Below are 20,928 nucleotides of genomic sequence, written 5' to 3'. Positions count from 1 at the left end.
TGTAGTAGAAAACCAGTAGGCAAACTTCATTCTCGATTATTAGATTTGAGCAGATAGATTCAATCACAGCAGACGGCCGAGAATAATTACCCCTTCAACAACCCACGAGTGACGACTGTCCCATTTTGTGGAATAACCTTGACTATATCTCCTGTTTATCTTCACTGACCCTTCGCCTTCCGGATGACATCTTCAGCCTTGGCCTGAAAGCCGCAGAAGATGTCAATTGCCTGACGCCCGATCAGCTTTCTGCCCTGACGATTTCTATCGACGAGTTCTATAATAAGCCCATCTGTGGTTGATAACGTACCTCGGCCGTTTTCGCCTTTGCTCTCCCCTCATCTGCCTTCTCAAAGTCGGCCCGATACTTCTCTTCGTCATCAATATACGAAACATGTTCGATCTTGCCGTCACTTTGAGCTCCATTCTCAACGATTGACAATTTAGAAACCTGATTCGCATCCCGATCGGCCGACTGTAGTGCTCTAAGGTCGTCAGGGACGATGGTGAGCGCATCGATCCCCGCAAGTTCCAGGAGTTCATCCACGCCCACTGTGGCGCATGATTTGACCTTTGTCGGCAGCGACTGCCGCCTGTACCAGTGCTGCGCTTGGGCGCTTAGGGTGTACACAGGATTAGGGTCTTTGTATCTGTTACATGCAGTGAGTACAGTACTCACAACGGTATAAATGCAAGAAGTTGCATTGGTGGCTGCTTACTCGGGATCAACCAAGATCCTGAGACTGTGCACAAATGGCGAAATGGATACGCAGCCTGCCTCTCCAGCTAGTACGGCCTGCTCCATGGAGAAGAGTGTAGTTCCCAGCGTTTTGATCTTGAAAGCTTGCAGGTCACGGCATGCCTGGAGTCCTTCCCAAGTCGCAGGGACTTTGATCACGAGACGGGAGCTGGGGAAGGAAGGGTTGATGAGGTCGAAGAGACGATAGAATCCTGTTTAGGCTCTGTCAGATAGAGAGCTGGGTATAGAGAGATGGGGGAGAGCGTGCTCTTTGCGGCCTCGACAACCTTCTCCCTGGAGTAAGCGTAATTCGGATTGACCATGAGATGGAGATTCCCGGTGAAAGCTGAGACCATTTCTCCTGCAAGGAGGACCGCCTGGCCGTGACACAGCATCGTTAACCTCATGGGATAGGGAAAAACGTAATCGTAAGAGAACTTACCCCGACTTCCACACCTAGTTCATCAAAGGTAACCTCCGAGAACTGATCGTGGAGGCCCGCAGTAATCTCGATTGTCTTTTGCAGTATGTCTCTCCTGCTAGGCTTCGCCAGCTCGGTATAGTATTCGTACTATTTCCAGTTTTAAATTATGCCCTAGTCGTTGGGGGAACGAAATACCTGGTTAGAAGTGCAGTCTACACATTGGCCGAACTGTCCGACGGCTTTTGGTTTGGGGTTGTGGATCAGCCTCCCGGCTTGACTTAATAAAAGTCTCAGGATAGTCTCCCATCATACCTGTTATATCGAAGGTGTCGAGGTCAACCTGAGTCTTTGACCGGAGATACTCGAGCAGATTGACGCGGGCCTCTTCCATTTTGTGAGTGTAGGTATATTCTCTTCAGTGACGGCTTTATGGCTATCAGACCATCAAAGGATACAACTGAGGAAGCGAGTTGTTTCCCCTTTTTAAAGTGGGCATTGGATATCCTACAGGGATACTCGATTCGGTAGATGCAGGTCACTGCTACTTCTCTTCTGCCGCGTCTCGAATCACTATAATATTCCAACTTGTTGGTACTTGCTGTCGCACAGTCTGATCCTTACATGAAGGGTCTTACGAACACTTCAAGTTGCGGGGAAAACAAACAGTCTTACATGATTCCCCGCATCATGTCAGTCTTTGGCTCTTTTGACTGTGTAGCTTTGTTGCTTGCGGCAAGACTGGCAAACCTCTGCTCGTCTTCCAGAGCCCATCTCGGTTAGAATGTTAGTAGATTGCCCTTTACCAGCTGTCTTTCAAATCTCTTTCTTGCAATACGCGTATTCAAAATGAGATGGCCCAAGGCTTTGTCGAGCCCACGCAGTGATTTTGGTGAAGAGCATGGGTATTGCCCTCCTCATCAGATCTACCATTCAGCGGATATTATCCGCGGGCCCTGAGGAGTGCTGGGTTACACTGCACAAAGAAGCAATGGCAGATCCGAACAATCCGCACTCTCCAGCTTGAGCGATGCATTGGCTTCCAGTCTTGTTTGTTAGAAACCTAAATATATGCGTGTGTTCTATTGATTGTAGTGCATCTACCTTCCACGCTTGGATTTCCTCCTGAGATGCCATGCATGCGACTTGTAACAATCCAGTATCTGCCAGCTCAGAGCTAGGTAAATGTTACATTTTGAGAAATATCATTGAGACAGCTCTATTTTCTTTCTTCCACTCTATCCAGTGCGTACACTTCACATCAAGTATCCTGTCAGAAGACAGCCTCTCATGTAGCCGGTGGCCCTGCAGCACAGGTCAGCTGTGCCGGTACTTGACACAAAAGCAGTACAAAACATATGGTAATTGTACACAGCTTACTTGAGGGTCTGCCTGAACTCCAAGTCAAATCCAAGGTTCAAGTGTTGACTGCGTGAAGGCAGACAGAACGTCGCCCCGCTCTTCCATCCATGCAACCCATGCAGGCGGCTTCGAAAGCGCCCAGTACAAGTCAAATCACAAAGTCTACACTCCCCAAGGGGCTACTAACCCGTTCATAAAGTGGTAGAACGGCAGTATGTACTTACGGAGAATCAAACATCATGGGATTGAACATCATTGGGTACTTAGCAAACGCTGCTCGAATCCCCGGTGGTCTCAGGCTGCATATCCTATGCGCTGTTTCAGTATCGCGCCCAATGTTCTTTAGTCTTCACCGCAGTCAATATGGCCAGCTTTTACACTGCTTTGCCGGGAAGTATGCCGGCGGACCTCCGGGGTAAGCCAAGAACCCAATCTAGGCACCTTTGAGGAGGGGGTTTGATATCACGCGAGAAGGGTCACGCTGGGCCCTCAAATATAGAATCGGTCTGGCCGTCGCCCCTGTGCAATGACTTTTAAACCCATTGTAGGCATTTTAACAGTCTGCTTTTTCTTTTGATCTCCATATCATTTAACGAATTGCCAGAAACGGGTGCATGTGGAAACTCAAGCGACAGGCTACGCACGGGTTAGCCTTCCAGTCGAAACCAACAAAACTGAACGAAATTCGGCTTTTGGTCCCAGGGCCAAGAGATCTGCTTCAGTGGATTATTTCCATGTTAGACAATGGTACAAGGTCCCATAATGTCGAGCATACTACAAACTTCCGAAGATCACTCTCCAGAGCAAGTATCTACTACACGATACCTCAGAGGGAATGATGGACCTGCTCATAAAGCTGCAAGATGTGAAAGTAAATCTAGCACATTGCACTTTGGAGTAACGATCTATCTGAAAAAAGATGTTGCTAGATATCAATGATCAACGCATCCTTTGTTTCACCGAGGCTGATCCAATCGCCCCAAGCACGAGGGTAATAGCGTTCAGGTCTGATTATGCGCAAGGGCTTTTACTCCATAGCAAGATAGCCAGCGCACCGTAGCACCTAACATCGGCCTGAAGTAAACTAGTTAGCGAAGGGGAGGCTGTGGCTACTTTGCGTCTTCTAATGGATGCGGGCAGTACTCTTGGACGGTTGAAAGAAGTGCGCAGTAGAGTGTATGACATGTAGACCGCAAAAGGCTTAGAAACACCAGCAAATTGGGCAATTGGGTCATTCCTCCTTGTTGGACGGCAAAACAAGCATAGGCTTCCCAGGCCAACGAGTCAAGGTACGTTCGCAAGGAATATTGGGCAAACCAAAGAAAGCACTCAGATCTGGCAAGTAGGCAGCATCTAGAGGCCATTTAGCGGTTGGCATTAATTTGGGTTACCCATCTGCAACTTTGCATTGATTTAACCTCTAGATGTATCTCTGCTTGCGCCACATGCATTAGAGACCGAAGTATTGTTCCATCCGCACTATCCCACTCCAAAACCACAACACTATCACATCCATTTCTCATTCATGCCACCAACCTATCCCCCGACGCACTGCTCGAAAGCACACTAAACTCGTCCTTCTTCATGATCTGATTCAGACGCACCGGCTGCGGAGTTCGCTCTTCCTCGGGATCACTTTGCTGGGTTGTCGCGAAGCATCTGGGAAAAATCGGCTTCAGCAGCGGGGGGAGACAGGGCATGCAGGCGCAGATGATTGCGACATCACATTCAACCATGCTCCAGTAGATGGCCGGGTTGTTGTCCACTAAAACGAGCATTAGCTCCATCGCCCTGTCTACTGCTGGCGAGGCTTGATCTTACTGCTGGTATTTGGCGATTTTGAGAATTTGATCAGAGACTGGAGACGGAGACAGCTGACGATCGTGATCCTGGTCTTTTCATTAGGTCTGTAGTAATTGGTGGACGTGGGCCCGAAAGGCTGCGGACGAAGGTGAAGGGACCGGGGCGGAATGGAGTGGAAGCACGTACAGAAACCCAGTAGAGAACATCACCAGGACCATCGCCTTCTTCCTCGTACTAAGGGCCAGCCTCGAGAGCGGCCAGATTGGAAGACTGATGATGCTCACGTCCATGCAGATCTGCATGGCTGCGCGGTACCACGAATATGTGCTGATGTCGATGCAGGTGCCTGATACTTCACCCGTCCATGAGTTCCAGAAGAATGAGACGGGTGTACACTGGAAAATCATGATGAGCGTGTTGGAGATGCCAAAGCATACTGAGATTGCAGACAAGGTGTAGATTGGATATTTGTATTTTGGCGGGAAGATGCGCTGGTAGAAGGCCAGGAAGGAGAGCTGCGTGAAGGCTTCGGCGGGCATGTAGAAGACCTCTGCAATGAGAAGGTACTGATTCATGTCATTAAAAGAACGTCGGTTGGAATAAGAAGGGGGAGGCGTTGCCAACCTTAAGCTGGGCGGTTATGCTGTCGAACGGGATCGTCCACAGGTTTGTTCCGAGGCCGTGGTATTTCACTGCACCGTCAGGCTGTGAGACTTAAGGGAGGCAATGGAGAGCACATACTGGGAAAGGCCATGCAGTTCAGCGGTATAGCACAGGCCTGGACTGTTCAGCTCGAGTCCGTTCATGGAAGGTTGGAGTGCATACCATGGCCAGAAGTATAAACCCATCATCCCATCCAAACGTCTTCTTCGTTGCTGTCCGCCATCCAATGCGTAATCCTACCATGACCAGTGCCAGCATGCCCAAAGATCCAGCAAGGGCTGGCGTCAGGTTCGCCTCGCTCTCTTCAGGCACTCCGCACGTCGACCGGGTCATGTTCGTCGAGGCTGCGCTTGTCAGCAGAGGGAAGCGGGGATATGCCGGGCAGGCCATCTTACAGAGTGCCTCTTTGACAGTACACTGTAAACTGTAGCATCCTAATGCGGACTCGATGGCAGTTGGAGTGGTGCAGAGACAGGCTGTGTCTCCCATATCGCAACTGCTAGCCCTCAGCGCCGTGGAAACGCACGCCGCCTGTGAGAGTATGAGCTTTGGAGGTACCAGAGGGAAGGCACTATACTGACCGCACATTGCGGTAGAGTGTCCAAGAGGCTTGCTGATACGGATGCCATTTTCTTCTCCCAGATACTTGATTGTTAGGATTGACGAGACGGCCGGGAGCCCTAAAGAGAGCTCGCAGAGCTCTCTTAAAATATTCAACCATCGACCCCACGAACAGCCATTCATCAGACAACTAAGTCAAGGGAAGTTGGATATCGTCGATCAATTCAACTTGTCAACTTCTCATCTTAGGCTTCTTACAGCCCGTTGGCTGCTACAACGCTAGCTTCAGTGCGGGAAAGGGCCAGGAATGCCCCGGCCGGTCGATTATGCAAGGATAGATGCGCTATGTTGAAGTAGAAAACCACCGTCGGATATTTCCAAGGAAAAAGCACGGTGCATTCGCTAATCGCGAATCTCGATAACGATGGAGGGGGAGATCCGTTTACAGGTCGTACTCGATTTTTGAGGAATACGAGAAGACACAACTCAAATATTAGCAGATGGGCCTGTCAGCGGCACTATCCATTTTTCATCCACCGGCTATGGCCAATGAGCTGGCCAATTGGCATCCTTCTTCCCGCCATTCTCCGACTCTGGTATGCTAATTCCGTCTGCAAGGAATAAAGATGCTCCCGCTGAGAATGTGCGATGCCCGCTCGACAAGCCCGTCAGCAGCTACGCAACCGCCGATCGTCAGATACCTCAACCGTCGAGATGCAAGTATCAAACCTTCCCGTTGTTGCAGATTAGACCTTTACAATGGCTGGCCAATCGCCTTATGAAGATACGTAATGAGTGGCTATCAATGCGCCCTCTAACCAGATCTAGCAGCACTACTCCAACTCCAATCCAAGGCTGGACTAGACGCAGCGCCCAATGCACACCACTAGACCTGCATTGTGATGCATATTTAAGGCATGCAAAAAGTCCCGGCTCGCGTCCCTGCTTCACCGAGGCTGATACTTGGGATTTCTAAGCTTTTTTCGGATGCAGAGTCAAACAGCGCCATGGCGCCGACTGCGATCTTGATCACTTTGCCTCTGGGCCTCCTGCTCTATCTCCTTTTCATCAAATCGTTCATCACGAAAAAGCAAAGGGCGCCACTCCCGCCAGGGCCGCCACCGAAGCCGCTCATTGGGAATCTGCGCGATCTGCCGTCTCCAGACCGGAAGAATTGGGTGCACTTTCTGCAGCACAGGGATCTCTATGGTAAGGACGACCCTCGGGACCTTGCATAGAATAATACTCTTGATTCATGGATATGCAGGCCCGATCAGTTCTTTGGCTGTCTTCGGACAGACAATCGTCATTCTCAACGATGCGCGCGTCGCATTCGACCTGCTCGAGAAGCGGTCGAATATCTACTCTTCCCGGCCAAGGATGGTCTTCGCAGGAGAAATGTATCACTCTGTTCTTTGTCTAATCTGAGAACAATGGCTAACAGGCATAGGGTCGGGTGGGAGCACATCCTCGCAATGCAACCATACTCTGACATGTTTCGCGCGTACCGTAAAGCCATGCACAGAGTCCTCGGCACGAAAAACGTAATCGCGCAATTCAATGAGCTTCAAGACGTTGAGACTCGCCGATTTCTTCTGCGAGTCCTCGAAAAACCGGGTGACTTGGTGCAGCATATCCGGACGTGAGTTGCGCTATCCCGTGTCCATTTGTTGCGGAAAAAAAGAAAAGAAAGAAACAAAAAAAAAGAAAGAAAGAAAGAAAGAAAGAAAAGCAAAAAAGCAAAAATAGATAAGATTGAGAAAAAGGAAAGAAAGTGCTAACGCTTCTAGTGAAACCGGCGCCGTGATCCTGAAGATCGCATACGGGTATGATATCGAGCCACATGGGAAAGATCCCCTCGTGGCCCTCGCGAATGAATCATTGGCGAACTTCGCTGTGGCAGGAACGCCGGGGGCTTGGATTGTTGATACGGTTCCATTCTGTCAGTGCAACCTGTCTGGATGGGCATCTCTGAGTGAAAAGTAGCTGATGAAGGAAATTGTGTAGTGAAATACCTCCCGTCCTGGTTCCCCGGCACTAGCTTCAAGCGCACCGCTGCATCCTGGAAACAGACTCTGCTTACGACGATTGAGAAGCCGTACCGGCTTGTGCTGAAGCAGATGGAATTGGGCAAGTACCCAGACTCATACCTGTCGAACCTACTGGAAGAGACAAAAGGTCGCGCCCTCACCGCAGACGAAGAGCAGGTCATCAAGTGGACAGCCGGGTCGCTGTATACCGGTGGTGCAGATACTGTACGTTCTCCAGCCTGCCTCACGCGCCGTCCTCACGAGCATATTTGCTAACAGGCAGCGCCAACAGACCGTCTCGACACTCTCCTGCTTCTTCCTTGCCATGGCCCTCTACCCAGACGTGCAAAGAAAAGCGCAGGAGGAACTAGACACCGTCCTTGGCTCTACCAAGCTCCCTACATTCGAAGACAGAGCCAGACTCCCCTACATTGAGGCCATAGTCAAAGAGGCGCTGAGATGGCACCCTGTCGCGCCAATGGGCATTCCGCACATGAGCACGGAAGACGATATCTACGAGGGATACCTGATTCCGAAAAACTCGCTGATTATGCCGAATATCTGGGCTTTTACACACGACGCCTCTCGCTATAAAGACCCGGCGACCTTCAATCCCTCTCGCTTCCTAGGCAACACTCCCGAGCCAGATCCGTCCACTCTGACGTTCGGGTTCGGACGAAGGATCTGTCCGGGCCGGCTTCTCGCTGACTCGAGTATCTTCTTGACCATCGCGCAATCGTTGGCTGTTTTCGAGATATCGAGTGCTGGAGAGGATGCAGCGAAGGCGGAGTTTCTGCCGGGCGTCATCAGCCATCCCGTGCCATACAGGCTGGATATCCGACCGCGGAGTAAAGGGCATGAGGATCTGGTCAAGAGGATCGCGGCGGAGAGTCCGTTTGGGGAAGGGGGTGCAAGGGAGCTGGTAGAGATTTTGGTGTAGAGTAAGGGCAATGGTATGGGCAATAAATTCCTCGACGAAGCGCTAGTCGGTTTCTAACAGGGTAGAGTACGAGAGATCTTTTTACTCCAAGAGTATAAGAAATCGCCATCTATTTATTCAAGCTAACCAAACATCCAAACTAGGGTCAGGCCCCATCACCTGGCCCTAATTCTAGTCTAAGAAGGAAGATAGATCGTCTGGACTCAGGACCTTAATACGAACGTGTCTTATCGATCAGGTGCATCTAAGCCTGGACACACTGGTGGTAGTAAGGGTTCCACTGCTTGCAGGTCAGGCCAGAGGCGCAGCCGGTGGCACCCTTGTAGTTCATTCCGCCGCACTGCTGGTAGATCTGGATGGAGCCAGTGCCGGTGCTGCCTGTAGGGGCAGCAGACGTAGTGGGTGCAGAGGTGGTGGGCGCAGCAGAGGTGGTGGGTCGGACACTGGTGGTGAAGGTCGCCACGGAGGTGGGCTGGACCTGAGTGGCAGACGAGGTGGACGTCGCGACGGCGGTGGTGGTGGCAGCGGCAGTGGTAGAGGTAGCTGTCTTCTCAGCGCTGGATGTAGCGGCAGCACTGGAGCTGGAGCTGGAGCCAGAAGAGCCAGAGCCAGACGAAGCGCCGTCCCAAACGGCCGGGCCAGGGATGGGGTAGGAGTCGAAGGAGCTGTAGATGTCGAAGAGAATGCCCTCGTCAGTGGCGGAGTAGGCACCCGGCAGACTCACGCCCTCCGGCAGCTGAGTGGTACCGTCAGAGGTGACCTTGAACTGGACGCACTCCATGTAGAGCTGCGCGCCCCCCTCGCGGTTGCCCTCGTGCAGGGCGATGATCTCAGGACGGAAGAGGTAGTTACCGGCCGGCACATCGGGGACGGTAACCGAGTGCTTGCCCTTGTTGGCGATGAGTGTGTCGACGGCCCATGTACCGTCATTGTATCCGTCCTCGTAGATCTTGACCCAGTTATTGCCCGCGGAGCCGGCCTCCGTGGGGGCCATGTAGACGAGGATAGGGCCCTTGTGGGAGTCGGCGATGATGTCGTCGGAGGAATCGCGAGTGTTGTGGTGCCACTCGAAGGTGATCTTGTCACCAGCGGCGACTTCGAGGGTCTTCGCAGCGGGCTGGTCGCCGTTGACGTTACAGGTGAGGTCAGTAGAGGTCACGTCGGTGACAGGGCTGTTGCTGGGGGGTGTGCGGATGTAGCCATCAGCGGTGTTGCCGAGACCCTGGTCTTCGTCATTGATCCAGACAGCGAAGACGGTGGCATGGGAAGCGACGAGTTTGGCGCTCGCTGCCAGAGCGAGGACGCTGGAGAACTTCATGTTGATATAATGAGTGATTGAATGAGTGGACGGTGGTGAAAAGAGAGTGATGTCCCCAGGACAATGAACAGGAAAGGAATGGAAATGGGAAGCGAAAGAGAGGATACAACAAGAAAGACAGCAGCTGATGAGCAGAACAGAATCAGAGACTAGAGCCAGCAGCCTGGAGGGCCTTTATAATAGGGCTACTCCTCGGTCCTCCGTCCTGGAACCGATGCAATCTGTAACGGGAGACCCCTGCCAAGGGCGGGCTTCATCTATACAAAACTGCGTCTTGGACCTCACGCCAGTCCGTCATAGTGCTTAGTGCCTCTTGGCACTCGCTTGTCGGGCCAGTCCGACCAGTGAACGACCCTGACAGGGCTTCCAGGGACCATTTAATCTATACCAGATTCTTGGCGTTTCAGGGTTCGCGGTAACCTGGTGCTTGATATTAACCGGTGGCAACCCCAATATCGGGCTTAATCTGGCGAGATGAGTTCATAAGACATTTCATTTGTCTAGAAAAGGGGTCCAAGAACCTGACGACCCAGAGCTGGCGAGACAGTGGGTTCAATCTCGGCGTTGCCTACGTAGCGCAAGGACACTCCCTGACCTGGTCTGCTAGGCGGCAGGGTTTCTACCCTACTTCCGTAGGTTCGTGGTTGTCTGATCAGTTACTTATTGACCTGCAGCCCCTTAATCTTCTTTAAATATCTTTCTTGATCGCTTGCGGCACTGGACTTCCAGATTCACGACGGAGATCCGGTCGAGAGCCTGCCTGGGTAAAATCTGTCAGGACAACCGAGATCCACATAATTAACCCATCGTATCCACCGTTCGGATCTCGATGTCCAAAACAGCGCTCCTTGAATCTCTAGCAGACAAAGTGGCAGTTTGTCGGCGTCACTGATACTTTGGTCGATTCGTTGCACCAGCTCGCAATGCTTAAAGCGTGGAACGGTCACTCTTCGGACAAATTATCTTGGATACAACTCGCTCGTCGTCTATGATTCTACGTCGAACAGCATCTTGGGTGCTTGATCCATCTGCAAGGGACCGTATTTACAGCGGCTAAATTGTTGGTCTAGCCCACGGTATTCGGAGCCCATACGAAGCGCCACTGACCATGCCTCATGCCGGACGATGACTCGTCATTGCTATTCTCACTTCTACTCTACTAATATGCATTGCTTCGTTGGCTAATCAAAATTACTCACCAAGTCCATATCAGACTCTCTAACGGCATTTAAGTGGCTATTGCCCGAGGACAGGCCTTTCCCTCCCCGCGATCAGACGAGCAAGCACTATCTAGAAACGCGCCGCCTCACAGCCGACCGCTCACACCATCTTATGCAGCTCGGTTATTGAGTTCACCCCTTAGGCCTTCGTTCACCGATTGTGTTATACCTATTTCGAAGGGAGGCGATAATACCGCCTCGAGTATCTCCCCTGTATGTGTGTATCGTCCAACTTTCCAGTCTCGACCGAAAACAAGTCATCATTATTCGGTCCGATTTGGGTACTATCTTCGTCTATACCTCTTCACGCGATTCCCTTAGGCCGGTTGACCATTTCACAACTTCTTGCTCTTATCGACTTCCGCGTCTACCCGGGTATACCAGAGAGTTCATGGGATAGGGGTATTAGAAGTTGGAGCTACATCTAGGTCCATGCTAGTGCCGGACCCCTGACATGAGCTATCCCTAGCAGATTCGAATGCCATACGCGTAAATCCGCCATATTTTATATCTGTGTGCAGCGGCAAAATCCACAGGCAGATCTGTTGTATTTCACTCTCCGGCATGACCGGTCTAAGCTGACACCCATCCCTGAGCACTTACATAGGCGACGGGAGGTTTAGGATGAACGCCTGCTGTAAATGGAGCGGCCACTGTGTCAAAAGGAACTAGAATAGTGTTCGTAAACGGAGCATCGACCATATCTTATATACTCATGAGCTCCAACGATCCCTCCCAATTACTATCTTACTTTTTGGATAACATTCCGAATGCGTCTGCGATCCAGATATGAGATCACCCATCCACCAATCAGTGCTGCGATACGGGCTCTATCCAAGAACTGTCGAAGCTTCAGCTCTCGCCACAAGATTATAAACGCCCCAGCTCTCGCAGACTTTCAGGCAACCAATTTTCATCGGTTCATCTGTGCAACAATGACTAAAGAACTGGTCAGTTTTTCCGCCGCGAATAAGGGCCCCGCTAAATTTATTTATTGCTGCAGAGCTTCGATATCCGCTTCGCCAGTGTGCCGGCGCACGATCAGTACGGGGATGGGAAAAGACTTGCGGATCGGTAGGGTCTCAGCTTCCCTCTGCTCTAGTTATTATATTATACCCTGTTGCCGTAGGGATTCTGGTCGGTTTGCGTGACGCTAACTAGAATCGCTAGAATCCGCGAGATCTACAAGGGAAAAGGGCTCGAGATCCCGGACGACTTTGACTCTACGCTGACAATGCCGCCGGTTCATTTCATGCAGTGAGTTATTCTGCGCGCTTTCTACTTTCAGTTATGAAGTAAGCGTTGCTGATGATCGGTTTAGGGTTTCCGCTCCAGACGATGTCGATGTCAACGAGCTCAGGAAGGTGGAGGTTCCGGGGGGGCTGGACATTGAGATTCTGGAATTTTTCGAATAGCTTACTCCAGCGATAATGTATGGAATTCTCAGGATAGTATGATTTTGTGATCACAATTATTTGTCCATAATACGACGTAGACATCGAACTCGGGTAATGAAGTCATTCAACCAGGTCTCCACCTGCAATCGCCATTCCACGTCGTCTATCTATCTCTCTTCGAGCACCAGGTAATCGGCCTTCGAGTCAGTCCTCTAGACTCGTTATAATGGTAAATGGGAATACGGAAGGTTCTGGTCTGTTGTTTCGGTCTTGTTTCGGCCGCAAACCCCCAGTAGCTTTGGATGCGTTTGATGACGGAAGTCTCATGACGTCGCGGTCTAGACTAAAATATATATCCGATCCATGTTCAGTTTACGCACAAAATCTGGACGACCCATAATATCAGACAATATAGTGGATCATTGGGCCCCCTCGGAACTAACGGTGTGCATGTTCCAGGTGTTAGGGTAGTATCAGTATACTGGTCAGTTGCAATGGCTTTGTGGCGACTCTACCAGTTGTCAGAATATCCGTCAGCAAGCCACTGTAACTGCAAAGACCCGTTTTATCCAGCGCCCTGCCATGAGAATCAAGGTAGAGAAACGGCTAAGCATCCCGGAAATACGGCCCATATCTGAAATCCATGAAACGTTCTCAATCGGCCATCTGTCCTTGCAACTGCCGACTGGCCATTTGCATCCGGTCCCGACCGTCAGCAAGAACTGGCGATAGACGTAATAGCAGCGAAACATATTTTGGAAGGGCCAAGTCGCCTAGGGCTAGAGCGGCTTTTGCGGGATAGGGTTGGCCTAGCCTAACATCTTTACCAACTGGATTTTCTTGTGGGTGATGAATGATATGATGTCAGCGAGGGACCCTAACTACGATCTGGCAAAGCTCTGAATTATGAACTGAGAGTAAGTGGGCAATGCAATGGTTAGGCGTACAGCTATTGAGACCAGGTAATCTATTAAACTGCCTTAAATGCTCGAGTAGCAATTACAACAGCTCTACGCCAATTTCCTCCCATGTCTACTCTTATATTTGATTTGTCATGTCCCAACTTTTATGATTACGAAATTCTTATTGACATGCTGGCGGGAATCGTACCAGCACTATCAACGCGGTTGGGTATGTGGCTGCTTTGAGGGATGGCGCGCTCTTGACGGAATGGCACCGGCAGCTGAGTCTACGAGACAGTTCTGTTCTCAATGCTATACGGAATCTTTATTATATGCAGTCAGACTGCCCTCAGGTCACGTCCTCTATTTGATTCCCGTGGAATCTTAGGTTGAATCGGGGCACATCCTGTTGAGCGTAAAATTGGCACTTTACACATTACAAAGATGGCGCACTAAATAAGCCCTTTTCACTCAGCTTCACTTGTCTTTTAGTCTAGTAAGGTGTTTGAACGCACAAGATGTGTGGGAAAAGGCATAGAAACCTGTTATCGCATAAACACCTTATATCACATCCCATCTGATACATCCACCAAATAGTTTCCTGGGATGCAGCAACTAGCTAAGAAGCAACTAGCTAAAGTTGCCCTCCGTTACGTACTGCCGTCCCTCGTCGCACGAATTAGATTCTCAGAATGTACCTGGATATAATTGTCTGAAGTGCGGTCTCAGTCGTCTCACTCCCATGGCGTTCGCAAGCATACTCTAATGGCCGGCCAAGTGCGCCGAGTGAATAGTCTCTGCGAGATAGAGTCAGAATATGATTTGCAGAAAAGGGCTCCCATTAAGCATATTAATATTTCTTCATAGACGCGCTGGCAGTGTTAGGTTTTTGTCTGGCCCTGGGTTTTTGATACCTGTTGGTTTCGCTGGACATGATTATCAGTCCAATCTGAAGCGAACCTGAAGCAAAATGCCTTCGAGCTGGACATGGGGTCTCCCCATATTGACTCTTCTATCCTTTCCTGCAGTCATTCAGTCAAAGGCCGTCTTTGCCCACTTTATGGTACCGCGTTTCACCCCATCGTCCATCGATGGCATCACGTCCGACTAACCAACCCAGGTCTCCAACACAGAAAACTACACCCTGAGCGACTGGCACTCAGACATAGCGCTCGCAAAAGCCGCTGATATCGACGCCTTCGCGCTGAATGCCGGCTATGGACAAAACGAAAACGCCCGCTCCTTCCGCAACGCTTTCACCGTCGCCTCTGAGCTCGACTTCAAACTCTTCTTCTCGCTCGACTACTCCGGTGACGGACACTGGCCAAAAGACCAGGTCATCTCTCTGCTCGAAAACTACACAACCCATGGAGCATACTTTAGACATACAGACGGCAGGGCGCTGGTTACCACATTCGAGGGCTTTGAGGCGGCGAACGACTGGGCCGAGATCAAGAAGGAGGTCGCCCAGACGGTTGGGAACGAGACCTGCTGCGTGCTCATACCAGATTGGACGTCTGCCGGCCCCGAAAAGGCCGCTAAAGTCCCCGCGATCGACGGTCTGATGAGCTGGGAGGCGTGGCCGTACGGCAACGAAAAGATGAACACGACACGGGACGAGCAGTACATGTCACTCCTAGGCGAAAGGCCATACATTATGCCGGTGAGCCCCTGGTTCTACACGAATCTGCGCCAATTCCACAAGAACTGGGTATGGCAGGGCGATGACTTGTGGTATACGCGGTGGCAGCAGGTACTAGAGCTGCAGCCGGCGTACGTCGAGATCCTGACATGGAATGATTACGGCGAAAGCCATTATATCGGCCCTGTGAAGCGCGACGCGACGAGGGTCATCGCCGAAGGGGCCCCGTTTGATTATGTGAGTGGGATGGAGCATGATGGGTGGAGGAGTCTGCTTTCCTATCTGATAGCACAATATAAAAACGGGAAGAACGGGAAGGATGCTGACATTGCCGAGGAGGCGCTAAGTGTCTGGTATCGGCTCTCGCCTGCAGACGCGTGCGATTCCGGCAAAACAAGCGGGAATAGCAAGAGCTCGCATCAAGCTGTTATGAAGCCGGGGGATATACTGCAGGATAGGATCTTCTACTCGGCCGTGCTGGAAGAGGATGCCGATGTGGCCGTTGCAGTAGGGGGCTTGAACCAGAGCGCCCAGTGGACCAATACGCCAGATAGAGCGAGAGGGGTGTATCATGGGTCTGTTCCCTTTGGTGGGAGGGTCGGAGAGGTTGTGGTGACCTTGACGCGTGCCGAGAAGGTTCTGGCGCAGATGAAGGGGAGGGCGATTGACGATCAATGTCTGGGTAATCACACGAACTGGAATGCCTGGGTTGGGAATGCCACCGCCGTGAAACGGGGTGGGAGTGGCATTGGCGACGGGGATGAAGTGGGAGATACAGAGACGGGAAGTGGGATGGCTATACAGATGGCTTCGCTGTGGCTGACGGGCCTAGTCTTGCTCTCTTGCCTGATATGAATTGTCTTCACCTAATACCTGTCCAGCTTTCTCCACCTAAGTCCTGTACAACCTGATATTCCGAATGTAATCCATAACCCCATACAGATTCTAGCCCTATGTACTCCATAAAAAGATAATCGAAGCCGCCGAGCCGGGAAATCCCCGAGCCCTGCATCCATGGTTCACCAACCCAAGCTCACCTTATCTCTGCTCCATCGAATCAGCAATTTCTTCAGAGCCCGGCCTCGCCGGAAGCCAGTAAGTGTAGAGTGCATGACGGCACTAGGCCAGACGCCCCCCGCTATCCGCCACTCCAGTCGGGGCCAGCCAACCATAACCGCCGACAACACTCTAGACCTTTCGAATCGACGTATTATACTTTAGCTCTGACATGGACGATCCGTGGCGAGAGCACTAGTATTGCCTGGTCCACATAGTCATGGGCTGGGAGCTGCGCCTAGCTGGGGATGGCGTGCCCTTAGCTTTCGTCATGCCAGTGGACTGACTGGGGTTGAGGTTTCGGGTTGAATCGGCCGATTCGAAGGTTTGAGGATCAGGCTATCTCAATCTTGACTTGAGAAAATCAGGATATATAAGATGATCTTCTCTGTAGAATACAAGAAAGCAGGCTGACAAACAAGCGGGCATTGATTGTCTGTTCTAGTATCTGAACTTCTCTTGATTTTCTTTCCCTTTATCTTCTTGAACATATTATATATTTACGTCTGCATCATACGACCTTGTCCTTCTACATTTGCTTTACAACAGCACAATCACACAGTCAATCTCAGTAAAAATGGAACGCCCGGCTTTTCTCCTCCCAACGGCGACCTCCCATCCCACAAAGCCAAACAGCCGGATCCCACCTATCCTTGCCGCCGGCAAAGCGTCTAGCTTCAGTTCCAACTCTACAACAACGGCCGAACCCCCCTTCTCCCGCATCGCGACTCTCTCCAGGCAAAAACTCTCCGCTGAGGCAACCAGGGGCGACCCAGATCTCCGTCGATGCCTCGGCCACCACCGTCTCCTTGCCCGGTCTCTGTACGAGGTCAAGCAGGGTATGAAGCGGTATCTCGAGGAGGCACTGGAGAGTGAAAGCGAAGATGACGAGGATATCTACGGGGAGTACGAGTTCGGGAAAGGAGAGGTCCTGCTCCAGGAGGATGAGCTTGTCGACGATGAAGATGATGACGATGATGACGATGATGAACTCTACGACGATGAACTCGAGGACGAGGATGAAGATGAAGACATTGAGGATGAGTGTCCGACAGTGGAAGAGGAGGAGGTTGTTGCTTCTCCTGCCTCTATAACTGTATCCCCCGATCCAGCTCCAGATCCAGCTCCAGCGCCAAATTCAGGTACTAGTCTAAAGGATCAGTTTCCGGCGCCGGTACCACAGCCAGTGCCAGCGCCGAGGGTGCCTTGTTCCAACACCAGCTCCACCCCAGGCCCTGTCTGGATGAAGGAGAAGATCGTCGGTGCGGTGCGCGGGCTTGTCCGACGGCGGAGCTCGGCCTCTCTCCCTCCTTCCCCGGGACCCTCCCCTCCAGCGCCTCCTCCATCTACCGCGTCTCCTTCGGAGGCTGCCACCAAGACAGAAGCGCAGTCGGCTCTGGCTCACATGGCCGCCAAAAACGCCAGCTGCAGCCAGATCCCCGTCTATATTTACATCCACGAGCATCTCTCCAAGCCAGCCAGGACACTCGAGAGGAGCCAAAGTCAGAGCCAGCTGCAGAGCAGAGCACAGGGTCATGGGAAATCTATCACAATGCGTGGGCGGCAGTATGCGCAGCGGTTGGGGTTGAAGGTTGCGGCGGCAGTGCCGGTCACGACTTGATCACTCTTGGACATGGACTTGGTAGTGGACTTTATTATGAATATAAAAAGCATGGCGTTATCTCGGGATTTATGGCGTTGAGCGGTATGGATTACTCTCGATATGATGATAGAATCTTATCAATAGATCATTTATGAATCATTACATAAATACGTACATGCATTGATACATCAAACTACCTTGCACCCATCCTGCCCTTCTCTTGACTCATAAACTACCTCATTAACATAAACCACATAATTAACTTGCACGTAATTCAAAATCATCACGGTAACGAAAGAGATCGAGCTCAAGACCAAACCCGCAGCACCGCCTCTGCCAGATCCCCGCCCGGCAGAGCCCCCCTAATTCTCCTCCCAAAGTCACTGCCCGTCCGCGTCTGGAGCGCCTCCTTAACCTGCGCCAGATATGGCGGGTTCCAGTGCAGCCGGACCACCCAGTAGATCAGCCTCTTGATATCTGCCTTGACACCGCCCGGCGGCACAATAGCCAGCATAGTCTCGACGTCGAATTTCAGCGGATCCTTTGCTCTGGCCAGAATGGCAAGGAGTGCTTTCTCCAGATGCCCGCTGAATTCATCCTTGATCGTCTTCTCGAGCGAGATGTGGTACTTCGCTTCAAAGGCTTGCGAGATCGCAGCGAGCTTTTGATCGCTTGCGCCGAGGAAGACGGCCGCGACGCCGAGCTCATCTGTTCCGGTCTTTGCGTTCGTCGCGAGGTGCAGCTCGTGCACGTCTTTGTCGACGCTCGCCTGGTCGAAGTAGGCCCCGCGCTCGGGCCGCGCGGCGTTCAGGAGCATGAGGAAGAATTTCTCCGTCTTGCCGGAGAGGTCGCTCTTGATATCGTCGACCAGCGCCTTATTGTACCGCTGGACGTAGCCGTATTTGATAGCGCGGAGGTCCGCATTCGAGCGGCCGATCAGCACGTCATTTATGGCCGTTTCGTCCGTTCCAATTCCCGACATCGCATCGCGAAGGTACGCAATATCCTGGCCAAGCGGTCCCGCAGCGAGAGAGAGCATGATGGTCTCGAAGTCACCGGACAATTCGCTCTTCAGATCCTTCTCGAGGTTGCGGCCGTGCCGCTCCATGTACGTGTGCCGGATCAGCGCCATGTGCAGCGGATCCGGTTTCGCGAGAACATTGATCAGCGCTGCTTCGTCTGTGCCCCAACCCTTCATGGCCTTGCGCAGGGCGTCCGCTTCCTTGCTTGCATCACCGGACGCGCGTTGGTCTGGGTCATAGCCTAGTGATGGCGGCGCGGGCACAGGTGCAGCAGGCGGATAGCCGCCTGGTGCGCCGTAGGGCCCGACGCCCGGTGGAGGCGGGCCAGGCGGGTATCCCTGGGGCGGATATCCAGCCGCCGGCGGGTATTGGCCTGGCGGGTAGGGCGCGGCGTGCGGGGGCGGCGGAGTCCCGTATGGACCGGGAGGAGGGGCGGAACCCCAGGGCGGGTTTGCTTGGCCGTAGGGGCCTGGGCCGGAAGGAGGTTGCTGGTACGGGGCGGGAGGTTGGGCGGGGTGGCCAGGTGCAGGGTATTGCGGATACGCGCCGGGGGACGCCTGGTACGGAGGCTGTGGAGATGGCGAGGGATATGCGCCTGCGCTTCCTGGGGGGCGGGGACTTCCACCGCCGGGGACGCCGTAGGGAGCTGGGATGGGATGGGCTGGATGGGCACCCGTGGGTGCTGGGTACGAGGACGGAGGGTACGGGCCAGGGGCGGGGTAGCCCTGCGGCGGTGGCGGCTGGGTGTATTGCGGGTGGCCGTGGCCGTAGTTAGGTGGTGGATAGGACATGCTGCAGAAAATACAATGAGAATGATGAAAGCAGCAAGATCAAATCCAAACAGCGACAGAATGGATGAAGGTGTCGCAGAAAACGAGGAGAAGGGAGATGAGGCTGAGGAGGGGCAGCGGATCTGGCCTCTCATTAATAGTAAGAGTCCGAGCATCGGCTACTGTTTAGGCTGCTGTGGCTGTGCTAGTGCAACAACAGGCCAGTGCTGTGCTTCTGGATAGGGTCTAGCTCTTTCTCTAGTGAAGGTCTAATAGTGCTAGCGTTCTCGTGTCAAGTCCAGGGGTCCAGCACATAGCCACCAATCACGCAACAACCGACTCGAGGACAACCGACGCAGCCAGGATGGAGCTGCCGTCGGTTTCTTGACACGACATACAGTTATATGGTATGGAACAACACAAAACCAAGAGAGCTGAAGGGTATAGGTAGCTGCCCATATGTGTCGTCCTCCGCACTCGCTTCATAAAAATTCAGAAAGAAACTAAGAAAGTCATTCATCCTTCCTCCCAGCTCTAGCTCTCCAGCTTCAGCATCCCACCCTGACCATTGGGTCCTCTTATCACAGCCGCAAAGCCAGAACGCGTGCCAAACTCCGATTCTGCAGATCGTCATCACTGCCCCTGACGGCTGGTGCGGATTTTGTAACAATTTCAGACGGTCGGAACGTCCAGGTCGCGCGGTCCTCTGACTATTGACCACTGGGACTTCATCGAGGATCAGAATGCCCTGCCTCGATCAGTTCCCCACTAGTTTAGCTGATGAGCCTCGCTGTGGGTCTCGGATATGATTCAGCGGGTGAGTTCTCGTAGCAATGACAAAGAAAATGACTGCAATGTTGATATCCTGCTCGGAGAATCGCTCGCAGAGCAATGAATGCAATGTCTTGACGTTGCAATATTGCACCATCAAAGTCACCTATTCTTGGTCGCCGGCCAGAAGCCATCAGCGTGCTGCTTGACCTAGGCGGCGCAATTGATGCGTCAGGCTCTCCACGATGACGACAGAACACTTTTATATATCAAGTCGACAGGAGAGTATTGATACCGGTTACCGGTAAAGCCGTCATTTAACAGTCAAAGACGACGGGTGCACGAAATTGGCAGGCCTTGACCTTCTGGACCACATTGGCAGCGACGGATTTTCCATCAACCACCTTGTGACGTTAAGACAGACGGGTCCTAGTCATTCTGCCTCCGTCGCGTATGTTTAACAGTTCCGAGTATGGATTGAAAGTACGCCACTATATGTTGCTGATTGGTATTCGTTTTGGACCAGTTGTGGCGCGAGGCGACCTGAGCGATGATAGCTCGTGAAGTGGGCCTGGCAGTGCAGACAAGTTGGCGGATGAGACCGAGTTCGCGTTGAAAGCGTTCGTGTAATAGCGAACATCAACAGCCAGGATCCATATTGGGCGCGAGGGCAATACTTGCCGTGCGAGTAAGACTGGAGGATTGGAA

At 52.2% G+C, this 20,928-nt stretch overlaps 9 protein-coding genes across 9 annotated transcripts; 4 read left to right on the top strand and 5 right to left on the bottom strand.

Moving 5' to 3' along the window:
- Positions 1-161: 161 nt before the first annotated feature.
- BDW70DRAFT_147326 (uncharacterized protein) lies at positions 162-1,554 on the bottom strand (the record flags this gene model as incomplete). The annotated part of the gene is made up of 6 exons (XM_073738696.1): positions 162-230; positions 311-650; positions 720-951; positions 1,178-1,310; positions 1,359-1,435; positions 1,476-1,554. The coding sequence occupies 6 exons, from the start codon at positions 1,552-1,554 to the stop codon at positions 162-164; spliced, it is 930 nt and encodes a 309-aa protein (XP_073599829.1).
- A 2,491-nt stretch (positions 1,555-4,045) lies between these two features.
- On the bottom strand, positions 4,046-5,576 carry BDW70DRAFT_147325 (uncharacterized protein; the record flags this gene model as incomplete). The annotated part of the gene is made up of 5 exons (XM_073738695.1): positions 4,046-4,287; positions 4,344-4,429; positions 4,512-4,891; positions 4,950-5,030; positions 5,151-5,576. The coding sequence occupies 5 exons, from the start codon at positions 5,574-5,576 to the stop codon at positions 4,046-4,048; spliced, it is 1,215 nt and encodes a 404-aa protein (XP_073599828.1).
- A 980-nt stretch (positions 5,577-6,556) lies between these two features.
- BDW70DRAFT_147324 (cytochrome P450) lies at positions 6,557-8,519 on the top strand (the record flags this gene model as incomplete). Its single annotated transcript, XM_073738694.1, has 6 exons — positions 6,557-6,758; positions 6,817-6,949; positions 7,000-7,191; positions 7,340-7,491; positions 7,557-7,804; positions 7,872-8,519. 6 exons carry the CDS (start codon positions 6,557-6,559, stop codon positions 8,517-8,519), a joined length of 1,575 nt encoding a protein of 524 aa, XP_073599827.1.
- A 244-nt stretch (positions 8,520-8,763) lies between these two features.
- eglD (putative endoglucanase) lies at positions 8,764-9,837 on the bottom strand (the record flags this gene model as incomplete). Its single annotated transcript, XM_073740153.1, has 1 exon — positions 8,764-9,837. The coding sequence occupies one exon, from the start codon at positions 9,835-9,837 to the stop codon at positions 8,764-8,766; it is 1,074 nt and encodes a 357-aa protein (XP_073599826.1).
- A 2,155-nt stretch (positions 9,838-11,992) lies between these two features.
- Positions 11,993-12,472, top strand: BDW70DRAFT_156179 (uncharacterized protein; the record flags this gene model as incomplete). Its single annotated transcript, XM_073740152.1, has 4 exons — positions 11,993-12,007; positions 12,061-12,131; positions 12,228-12,314; positions 12,379-12,472. 4 exons carry the CDS (start codon positions 11,993-11,995, stop codon positions 12,470-12,472), a joined length of 267 nt encoding a protein of 88 aa, XP_073599825.1.
- Positions 12,473-14,326: 1,854 nt separating this feature from the next.
- BDW70DRAFT_169438 (glycoside hydrolase family 71 protein) lies at positions 14,327-16,425 on the top strand (the record flags this gene model as incomplete). The annotated part of the gene is made up of 2 exons (XM_073742680.1): positions 14,327-14,419; positions 14,477-16,425. The coding sequence occupies 2 exons, from the start codon at positions 14,327-14,329 to the stop codon at positions 15,851-15,853; spliced, it is 1,470 nt and encodes a 489-aa protein (XP_073599824.1). The 3' UTR covers positions 15,854-16,425.
- A 49-nt stretch (positions 16,426-16,474) lies between these two features.
- Positions 16,475-17,826, top strand: BDW70DRAFT_128265 (uncharacterized protein). Its single transcript, XM_073735413.1, has one exon. It carries the CDS (start codon positions 16,632-16,634, stop codon positions 17,673-17,675), a length of 1,044 nt encoding a protein of 347 aa, XP_073599823.1. The 5' UTR covers positions 16,475-16,631; the 3' UTR covers positions 17,676-17,826.
- Positions 17,827-19,573, bottom strand: BDW70DRAFT_128264 (annexin). The gene has a single exon (XM_073735412.1). The coding sequence runs from the start codon at positions 19,468-19,470 to the stop codon at positions 17,965-17,967; it is 1,506 nt and encodes a 501-aa protein (XP_073599822.1). The 5' UTR covers positions 19,471-19,573; the 3' UTR covers positions 17,827-17,964.
- A 1-nt stretch (position 19,574) lies between these two features.
- BDW70DRAFT_128263 (uncharacterized protein) lies at positions 19,575-20,816 on the bottom strand. The gene has a single exon (XM_073735411.1). It carries the CDS (start codon positions 20,081-20,083, stop codon positions 19,850-19,852), a length of 234 nt encoding a protein of 77 aa, XP_073599821.1. The 5' UTR covers positions 20,084-20,816; the 3' UTR covers positions 19,575-19,849.
- Positions 20,817-20,928: the final 112 nt, after the last annotated feature.

The sequence above is a fragment of the Aspergillus foveolatus genome (assembly GCF_047715535.1).
Source record: "Aspergillus foveolatus strain CBS 279.81 unplaced genomic scaffold BDW70scaffold_4, whole genome shotgun sequence".
NCBI lineage: Eukaryota > Fungi > Ascomycota > Eurotiomycetes > Eurotiales > Aspergillaceae > Aspergillus > Aspergillus foveolatus.
This window is presented reverse-complemented; position numbering and strand designations above follow the sequence as displayed.

Coding starts and splice junctions, on each gene's coding strand:
- BDW70DRAFT_128264 (XM_073735412.1), bottom strand. CDS start 19,470: ATGTCCTATCCACCACCTAACTACGGCCACGGCCACCCGCAATACACC.
- BDW70DRAFT_128263 (XM_073735411.1), bottom strand. CDS start 20,083: ATGACGATCTGCAGAATCGGAGTTTGGCACGCGTTCTGGCTTTGCGGC.
- BDW70DRAFT_128265 (XM_073735413.1), top strand. CDS start 16,632: ATGGAACGCCCGGCTTTTCTCCTCCCAACGGCGACCTCCCATCCCACA.